At 37.7% G+C, this 11033-nt stretch overlaps 1 protein-coding gene across 1 annotated transcript; it reads right to left on the bottom strand.

Annotated features, from left to right (window-relative positions):
- Positions 1–7133: 7133 nt before the first annotated feature.
- LOC148877161 (uncharacterized) lies at positions 7134–8916 on the bottom strand. The gene has a single exon (XM_088941105.1). It carries the CDS (start codon positions 8621–8623, stop codon positions 7403–7405), a length of 1221 nt encoding a protein of 406 aa, XP_088797231.1. The 5' UTR covers positions 8624–8916; the 3' UTR covers positions 7134–7402.
- Positions 8917–11033: the final 2117 nt, after the last annotated feature.

Raw genomic sequence — 11033 nt, 5'->3', positions numbered from 1 at the left:
GTGAACTCCAACTTGTGATTATCTATTTTTTCTAGTTCTGCTTGCTATCTCATGGGCTTTACTATTTTGTTCCTTGATATATATAATCAATTACATATAACAAATTTATTAAGAAGCTTTCACTTTTTCAAAATTCAAAAATGCCCTGTTTATCTCATTTCACATCTCCTTTCTTTAATGCCATAATTGAGGGTGATCATTTCAGCCTGGCCCCGCCCGGTCCAGTCCAGGGCCCATATCAAGCTCGCAAATTTTAGGGCCAGGCTTGGTCTTAATATTTCAAACTCGGCCCACATATATTTAAACTTTAACATTTTGTGTATATGTTATTTTACATTATATTATATATTTTATATATAAATATTATAACACGACATGTACGATTTATATTATATGATATATAAAATAAAAGTTTTATATACATGTTATGTCATTTAATATAAAATATTATAGATATTTAATGTTTTATATATGAAAGATATTGGCCTAAAATCAGGCACGGCCCAGCCCGGACCCATATAGACCTAGGATAGGGTTTATGTTACAAGCCCAAAACCCCAAGCCGGACCAGGCCCGGGCCTAAACTATAGCCCTTATCATAAGTGCAAGGCTTGGCCCGGGCCTAGCCCATGATCACCCCTAATCATAATCTCTAGAAGCACTTGAATGTGTTTATTTATGATGTCAAAATGGTATAATATTAAAAAAGCATTGACCAACCAAAACTCCCCAACCCCATTGTTTTTTTTTTCTTTTGTTTTTCAAAATCCTTTTATCTTGGTAAGTGTTTGTTAGATAAATATATTTTTTATCAAAGGTATTACTTATTCATGCCATAAAGTTATCCACTTGAAAGATGAATATCACTCAATGTTCAAAGTATCAATAGGTATCGACCTGTATCGATCGATACGTATCATGCCGATGGCTTCCCGATACGCCCCTCTAGGGGTTGTATCGGGTCAGCCACTAGTTCAAAGGGTAGTTGTGCCTTAAACTAATTCCTCTGCACCGGTTTCAAAAAAAAAAACAAAAAAGTAAAACCTAAAAAAATACCAATACAACCCGATATGCCTCTACCAACATATCGAGCATATCAATATTTTGAACCTTGATATCACTTACTTGAATAATTGATATATAGGGAAAAACAACTTATTGTAGAATCTGTGGTTTATTGAATGGTGAACAAAAGATTGTTGGTCAATGTGGAAACCACTTTTCGAAACCTCAATGACACCTAATTAGCTATTAATTTCCTGATACTAGTTGATTGCTTATAACATTACTAAAAAATTGTGTAAATTACATATAAGTACCCTATACTTTGGGGGTAGTGACAGATAAGTACCTTGAACTTTCAATTGCAACATTTGAGTATTCTGAACTCTCAAAAATAGACACTTAGGTCCATCTATTACTATTCCATTAATTAAACATTATATAATGCAAAAAATACCCTTCTCGTGTATTTCTGAGATCATTCTCAAGTAACCAAAAGTCCCCCATGATAGTGTTCTCATGTGGACGGCGAATAGCAAATTCAAACTTTTCGACAATGGCATTCTCCGGTGATGATTTTACTCCATATAAGGATCTCAAAAATATATGAAAAGGGTATTCTTGACATTATAAATTGTTTAATTAACGAAATATTAACAGATAGACCCAAGTGTCTATTTCTAAGAATTCAAAGTACTCAAATGTTACAATTGAAAGTTCAGGGCACCTATTTGTCACTACCCCAAAGTACAGGGTGCCTATCTATAATTTACCAAAAAAAATTGATTAACTATAAGTTTTTGCGGCATCATAATCAAACTCGTTTTTAACTCTTGTGAATATTTACTATGGATTTGAATCATTTACTTCTTGCAATACAAAATTCAACGCAAATGATGGAATCCGGATCTCCCACATTTGTGCTAAATTCAACACTAACCAATATGAATTCAACAACAGCCATGGTCCCACGTTTTAGAGTTTGACCAATTCTTCTTAATTAATGTACAACTTAGTACAAATCATTAAGCGTATGAGATCTCAAGTCCAAATGATTTGGCCATTCAAATTTTGTATTAAAATTCTATTGGATTTTAATCTTATTAGACATTAAGTTTAATCGGGTTTGATTGATCAATTATATAAAAAGCACATGTACATATGTCTTGGAAAATAGTTTTTTTTTTCTTATTAAAACTAATTTTTAACTTGTCCCTTGGAAAATTATAAAATTTGTTTTGAGTTTTTAAATCTGAGCTTATTTATATTTCTTAATAATAAAGAGGAGAGTATAGAGGTTTGCTACTGCACAACACGGTGTGTGTGTGCAGCGTAATGAGGCGCACTAAAGAGACTTTTTTGAACCATTACCTTCCTCTTATCTATGACTCTTTAGTAACTATTTAAGGAATATGAATCAAGCAATTGAATACAAGCTTTTCAAAAATCACTGTTGTCTCTCTTTGTTCGACTACTATCTCACAAAAGGTTTCTTCGAAGACTTCAATTTTGCTGATTGCAAATTCTCACCCAATGTTTTATGTTGTATCTTGAGAACGGATTTATCTATAACCAAACAACAAACTTAGTAAATCTGAATGGAGACAAATAACATTTTAAAGACAATTTCTTTACGCACACTTCAGAGCTTCTCCTCCAAATTTTCATGACCATATATTTCCAACAAATCCAACATTTAATCCTGTCTTGTCAGTAATTGACTATTGCAACAACCACCTATTAGCATTATCAAAAGAAATACAAGTGAAAGTGTGAAACAGAACCTTCTATTCGACCCATATATAGAGGGGTTATAGATATATATCCAATATCTAAAAAACAACCCATACATTCTATTAAACATTTGAGTCACCTACAAGGGAATTTCATTCCTGAGTGATGGGGAGGGAATGACAATTTGAATGAAAATAAGATTCTAAAATCCACCCAATCAAATAATTGGAATCAAAATGGACGACGTCAATTTATTTCTAGTAACCAAACGGGTTGTTAAATAGAGACAGTACACAACTCCTTTTATATTAAACACTATATCTCTCTCCAACGATCCCTGCCAAGCTCTGAAAGCATGTCTTGTTTAGAGATCCCCACTTAAAAAAGCAGGCATGCATATGCATATGGTTATTGGAATTATTACCAATTACATCCAAACATCACCAGGTCCTCTGTTCCGACAAAACCCACTTTAAATCTTATCTTCTCAAATTGGAAGCTGAAAACATGGGTCAATTTTGTACCAAATGGGATGGAATCAACTCTCTTTGGGTATTTTATATATACACTGTCTACTATGGAATTTAGCTTCCAAACCATCGCCTGGTGTGATGGTGCATGACAAGTCTTGTACATTGTGTAGCTGTCCACATGGCTTGTTGTTCACGGAGCCATGTCCATTGTAACCATACGTAAATTCATCCTAATAATGATTTTTTTTCTGCACCATCATAGATCTTGGACTGCTCGCATTAGGGCATGCTGGTTAGAGCTTAGAGGGAAAATCCTATCCCTTACATTCCATCACTCATGAATGGAGTCCGGATCAAGATTGGCTTCAGTCGGTGCATGACCAGTTCCAGCACTGTTCAACGGCTTACAATCTTCGGCATATTTCCGTTCCTATGTAATTTATTTCATGGGAGATATTCCCAGTGCAAAGCCCATTCGAAGTAGGCACACCCTTTGTATATTCTGACAGTTGGGGTTAGTAATTTGTTTTTAGACCCTATTCTCTTTTTGAAAAGTTATTTGTTTGTTGGGAAATAATGATCCGAATATTTATTTATTTTCTTTTATTTTTCACTTAAATAAGATAATGATCATTTTAGATATAAAATTTTATTATTAAAAGAGGTAATTATATCCCATTAAAGTGTTGGTAATTTTCTCTGATGAAAATTTTAATTACCTATCTAAGAGATGGATGGAAAAATAAAATTTTCATAAACCTTACATAAATCTAAAAATCTACGAGAACCAAAATCTTTGTCGCAGTATATTATAGTTTTGCTTTATTGAAACAAAGCAAAAATGGTTGTGGTCTCTTAAGTTAAGTGGTGTTTGATAACACTTTTCATACCTCTTAAGTCTGAAAATGTTGTTTTTCAGATGCCACTTATGTTTGGGTTGAATAAGAAAAAATGATTTGAAATGCATTTTCAAATCTAAAACCTTAAGACCTAGGCCAGGCACTGAACACGGTTGGATGCATTGCAGACATGGCCGAAAGTTTAAAATATCCTCAATATTTTTAATAAAAACGTATTATACCCCCATTTAAACTCGATAGATGCTCATTCAGTTTGTTGCCATTGAATGAGAAGGGAGACAACAATGGAGAACTCGTCGAAAAGAAAATCATCTCTCAATTCCCACTCTTCCTCTCTCTCTCTCTCTCTCTCTCTAAGATCAACCACTGGAAAGCTTTGGAGCTAGGGTTGGGTGTAAGGTTTTGCCGTTTGGGGACTAAGGTTCATCAACTCATTGTTTTGTAATTCTATCTAGATTCAAAACCAAGGAAAACTACTGGTAGGGTTTCTTCGTGATGGTGAAGTCACCACAAACTAGCTACAGCACTAACCCTTCCAACAACTTCGACTTTGAGCTCTACGAAGCCATGGTTCAAATCAAGCATAATCTCAGCTATTTCCACGGTATTTATGCCATCATCTTGTTACTCTTAGCAATGAAGCCATGGTCTCTTTCCCTACGAAGCCATTAAGCATAATCTCGACATCTGCAAAGCCATGTTCTCTCTCCTTTGTCTTCCCACCACTGCTGCAGCTAGAGTAGCAGCGGCGGTTAACACCTCTCTCTCTCTCTTTTTCTCTCTCTCTTTCTCTCTCTCTCTCTCTATATATATATATAATTAATTATTAATTATTTTAACTTTTATTAATTATTAAATATTTTAATAGTTTTAATATAATAATTTTCTAATTATTAAATATTTTTAATTGCTTCATAGACTTTATTACTATTTTTATTATTATTTTAATTCTTAATAATTTATCTTTAATTTATAAATTTATATGTACTTTCCAGTTTTATTCTTATTTTAATATTTTTTATTTTTATAATTTTATTTGTATTAATTATTAATATTTTAATAGTTTTAAGATATTAATTTGCTAATTATTAATCTTTTTTCATTGCTTCATGGACTTTATTACTATTTTCATTATTATTTTGAATTTTAATTATTTATTTTTAATTTATAAGTTTATATGTATTTTTAAACTTTATTCTTATTTTAATATATTTTTTAGCTTTTATAAATTTATTTATATTTTTAATATTATTTTTTAATTTAATAATTTATTTTTTATGAAAATAGTGCAAATTGAATAAATTCAAAATTATCAAATAATTTGTTTTAGGATAAAATAACAAAATCAAGAAATTTCAGATGCCCATGATTTGATCCAATACAATCAACCTTATTTATTCAAAGCTTCTACAAATTAGAAAAACATTTATGCCTCTTTTCGGATTTCAAGAAAATTTTAATATTTTTTTAACTTTTTAGATTTTAAATTTATCAAACGCGATCTTAAATTCACTTTCACCTCTTAATTAAATGTGAAACGTGAATGGTTTTACTTCAAACTCGTATCAAATCCATACATTCCCGTGTTTCGGGATGATGTGGTCTATTATGATTGAACTAGTATCTACCATACTCCCAAAATCAGCCACCTGTGTGAATTCCACTTGTTTCATTTCATATCCATCGTGAAATTAAAGATACAGGGATTTGGGCACTTGTCCACTTGAAATGAGATGTGATCAAATAAGGGAACTTTTATTTTTTATTTTTTCTTTTCCAAAATTTCTAAATGTCAAATGTGAACTGGGATTAATGAACGACTAACATAGAATAGTGGTCATTGTCCTATAATGTTCAAAAAAATCACAAATAAATCTAGACAAAACTGTGAACACAGAAGGATAGGGTTTTTGAAACATATAAAAAGAAATCTCCCACTCCCAAATCCCAATGGGATGGATTTATGAACAAATATTTTGAAACTATGAAGAGTGAAGACTGAGAGGAACAAAGGACAAAGGAAAAAGTAGAGTCCGGAAATCCTGTAAACAAATATTACCCAACCCAACCACGGTTGGACAATTGATGGAGAGTGAGTGCACAACACCAGTACGTACACGGGTACACTAGGCCCTCTCCCACAAAACAACAAGCGACGAGAGTAGAAACAGGAACACCGGTCACCGGTCACCGTCCATTCCCTTGGTACGAACTACCAAGTTCCCTCCGCCAGCCTCCCTCCTATCAGAATCATCAGCTATTGAACTCTCCTCATCAATTAGGCCCTGCCCTCCCCATAACCCACGCCGCTCCTTCACTTTTACAGTACTTGGGAAATCGCCCTCTTCTCTTTCAGTTTTACTCGGGGGAGACTTTTACCGTGCTACCCTGAACCCCCCCTCCTGATTCCTGAGTCCAGAATCCACATAGATATAGATAGATAGAACCATAGAAGTTAGAAGTAGAACCCGTCCCAACTGATCACAGATTATCGATGCTGGAAATGAAATCGACCCTAGTCTCACAGTACCTCGTTGTTCTGTCTCTCAAAAGTTAGAACGGCGAAGGTTTCCATGTCAGGCAGTCTGTCTCTTTCTTTAACCCCATCGGCTTTTTCCCAAACTCCAATGGACAACACGCACGCTACACCCTGCATTTTCTGCATTTCTCCTCGATCTGAGTCTCTCTACTCAATCTCTTCCCAATTCCTATTCGTTTCTGGCTTTCTCTCAAAACATGAATTTTTTATTTAAATCAACTTGCCAGCATCAACTTACCGTGCATCCATCCAAGTCCAAGTCCAAGATAACCAACCCCACGCTTACAAAGAACTAAAAATATACAGAAATCTTTTTTCATCGACTAGAAATTGGTTATAAGTTATAACATAGGAAAAACAGGGAGGCGCATCTTAGCAACATTATTAGTTAGCGTCTTACTTCACGTGGGACCCACACCCCTATAACGTCTCTTTTTCAAAATCTAGCAACACGTGCATGCAGGTTAGAAACCAGAGGAACAAAATCTGAAAATAACAAAATATGAGTTGTATGCATACATGTCGTGTATATTTAAAAAAACTAATTGATTTATATATTTACGTTTCAATTATTCCATATATAATTAAATAATTTATACCTTTTTTTTTAAATGTTTATAATTTTCTTCTTTTCCTAGTACAACGCGTTTCCCGATTCTTTTTCTTCATTTTTTTTACCCCAAAGAGCAAAGCAACCAGCCAACCATGAGGAGGCTTCGAAATATGAAATAACAAAAAAAGGGAATCTCCTCCCACGGCAGTTTCCGGTTTACTGTTTATCGGGAAACCGCTATTCATGGCCGCGACACCGACTCTACCAGTTTCCCCATCTTCTCAACGAGCTTCGGTGACAATTTCTTCACTGATTTTCTTTCCTTCTCTGGCCGGAAGTCAAAACCCAGTGCGTCCGTGATCTCCTCCCAACTCCAGCCCGCTTTTCTGAGCGAGTCCGAAAACCGGTCTGCTTTCAACAGTAGCGCGTCAAGGAGTGTTTGGCTGTCCAATAATGCAATATCTCCTTCGAAAAAACCGGATGCCGATACCTGTATCATTTCCTCCACGTCCGGTTCGCCCCACCCGCCTTCTCTCAAAACCGTCCCGATCCGCTCCAAGTACCGTTCTACCCATTTCGGCAATTTCGTCCGAAATATCGGGCGGGAAATCTCGATATACTTCTCCGGTGATGATGGAGACGACGACAATGTAGAATTCCTTCGTCGTCGATCAATGGCCGCGTCACTCCAGAATTCGACCCACCTGGGTGTTCTCCCTCCGCTTCCGGTGCCACCACCGGTATCTAAGCTTCTTCTTGAGTAATTCGACGACGATCCGGTGGTCTTCTCGCTAACGGATCGCTGCTTCTTAAGGATGCAAGAGCCATCACATCGGAACACCGACTCGCGTTCGAAGAAATCCGATAGATCCGATCCGCAACAAAAGATTCGGTTCTCGTCCACGAAGAAAATAGGGTTTCCAGCCAGAGGAGGATTACAGGGGATGTAGCAGTGATTGAAGAGAGGGATCAAAAGGGGCGCCCTCTTTAGAGCGTTTCGAGCGATACGCAGCGCCTTTTCAGGGTCGGACGGTCGTGGACCCCAAGATTTCGGCCAGAGAGCATTACGTGCAATCTGGAAGGAAATCGCGGCAATGGGTAGGTCGAGCAAAGCGCGGAGATGGAGGCGAGAACCAGCTCCAGCACGCCAGTCGGGGAAACCAGGCCCGACGGGAAGGCCGGCGGAGAGAACGGCTTGGAGGTCGGGAGGGAAGGCGAAGCCGAACTCGGCCTCGGCGCGGGCGAACTCGACATCAGAGAGGCCTTCTTCCACTGGTATGCCGGAGTTGCGAAGGTGAGAAATGACCGTATCGGCAAGGGAAGAGAAAGAAAGCAGCCCATGCCGTACTGGGATAGTTGAGGTGGTGGCAGTCGGGGCTGCAGCCGCTCGAGCGGAGAGACGACGTAAGCCGGCTACATGGGCCGGGTTCAATCCGGTCATCCTACGGTCCACGTCGACCATGGTGGTCGGAGAAACTACGACGGTTGTGCCAGGAAAACTTAGGCGGTACCGGAAACGTCAGAGAAAATCAAAATGCGACGGTTCGAGTATTCGAGTGCGTGCGCGACTGTCTAAGTTTTTCTCTGTTTTTCTTCAGTTTTGTAGAAGAACAAAGTGTGTTGGGAGGGGTGTTTCGTTTTATAGCTGCGGAAGTGGGACCTACTTGAGATTTGGCATGCTTAGTTGCAAGTAGCTTACTTGGGAGTTAGGACTTTGAAGTGTGATTTTGATTCTTAATTTCAAAGGAAAAAAAAAAAAACCCGGAGTTCCAAATTAATGGCAACTACGTCAACGTCACCATCCGGTGGGACCCAAGCTCTACAGCCTACGATAATAGAATAGAGAAACCCCCACCCCCCTCCACCTTTCGGCCGAACCAGTTCATTTTCATTGTATGTGCCTGTGTGGAGATGAGAAGAACAGATGGTGAGATACTAGGATTTAATAATATAATCCTGTCGACGCTTTTAGTTTTAGTGGGAAGCGTGTGTTGCGATGCAGTGATGATGGAAAAGAGAAGCATTTGGCAATGGCAAATTGGCAGGAAAGGGTGGGTCCCTCTGTGAATGACCTGACCAATCGTCCTTTCGATCTACACAGACTACAGTAAGCTCCCCAAATCCCATAAACATTACACGGTTGATGAATGATGATGAGATCGTTCGGTTTATACGAACGAAGTTGACAGCTTGTTTAGTTGGGTTAGACTCAAGAGAGAGATCGATAACGTTAAATGTGAAAGCAACTTCTCAGGGATCAATAACACACACAGAGAGAAAGAGAGAGGGATGAGAGGTTGAATGTTTGAATGATAGGAAGGGTGGAGTAATTCCTGAGGGATTTGAGTGGCAATAAAGTCAAAGTCGGTGGGTATACCGCGCGTGTCCGTGTATTGTGTAGTGTGTACAAACTCAAAAAAATAGAAAGAAAAGCGGGGAGGTGAAGGTGGCAAACAAGTCTGAACTGTGAACTGTGAACGAATGGCCGGCATTTATTTTTCAACCTCTTCTTTGTTTTTTTACCTTGTTGGATTCATGGATTAAACGGGAGGGAGGCGTATGCACACGTCGGTGCATTATAGGGAGGAGCGTTTCCTGGGATCCCGACTTCTTACAAGAAAACAAATTGTTAAATCCAAGGAGAACCTTTCCGTTCCTCCTTTCCTTTTACAAAATTCTTTGATAAGATTAGTAAAACGAACTGCTGCTGCTTCTAACTGTTTGAAATAACAGTCAAAAGGAAATAAAAATAATAGCTAATTAATACCAAATAGAGGTGCCCTACCTGATCAAGTTGAATGCTCTCTCATTTACGACGGCAGTACACTCACTTAGGAAAACAGTATGTTTAATTTTCAGCTCTTTCAATGTACTAACTAGCTAGTAGTTTCTTCTTGAAGAGTGCTGGGATTCCCCTCCCATCTCATCCGTTAAACCGCCCCCCGTGATGTTTTATTTTGTAATAGTTATAGTTTGTTTTTCTCTTTTCTTGGTCAGTTTTATTTCCTTTCTCCTTTGTTTTCTACTCTGTTTTGTTGTCTGTAATCTGTTCTGTGTTATTTACCAAAATAAAAAATAAAACTAGCAAGTAGCAATACATATTAGATCCATTATTTTCTCTTCATTTGTGCCTGCGTTAGAGCAGATAAGGTCTCCATTTGGTATTTGTTTCTAATGTAAAATGGGTGAAAATTTTTCAACGCAGATGATATAGAAGAGAGTGCAAATGAACATGGGCATGATTCCCCACTTGCCCCAAGGACAGAAAATTTGAAAAACTCAAGGGGACTAAGGAAGGGATCTTGATTTGACTTTAGGGTTTAGGGGGTGAAGCTAACATGTGGACTGCTCTTGAATTTCGTTCCTCATTCAACAAATTATGATTTTTATAAGTGGGTCGTAGCACCGATTATAACCTATTAAGCTTACAATCATTTGGTCGGTATCATTTTGGGGTCAACCATTTGTCTGTTTCATTAATTCAATGCATGGTTGCGATGGATTTTAATAATAAAATACGTAGCTTGTAACAGTGAGAATTTGGGCCTAACTAGCTTTGTTTGTGAAGGCAGGAGGACCAGTGTCCCTAATTTTCAACGGAGAACAGCTTTGGGTTTGGGAAGAAGCGATTGTTAAGAGAAGTTAACTAGAGGCTACACATTAGCGAGAGTAGAGTTTTGATTTGTATGGCTTTGGCCTTTGGGGAGTGCTTCTGTGTTAACAAATGTCTTGGAAAGGTGATTAAAGGGGTCACCAAAAGGTAGAGGTCTGGGGACCCTTGTGAAGGGATGAGGGTCGACACCATTGGTCAAACAGTAGTGGGCAAGGTGGGGAGAGAGACCTACTTTAGAGAACAAGGAGATCACCCGATG

Source organism: Nelumbo lutea, chromosome 1, assembly GCF_056320005.1.
Source record: "Nelumbo lutea isolate HS-2025 chromosome 1, American lotus-T2T, whole genome shotgun sequence".
Classification (NCBI taxonomy): domain Eukaryota; kingdom Viridiplantae; phylum Streptophyta; class Magnoliopsida; order Proteales; family Nelumbonaceae; genus Nelumbo; species Nelumbo lutea.
The sequence above is the reverse complement of the archived record's forward strand: the minus strand, read 5'-3'. Positions and strand labels throughout refer to the sequence as shown.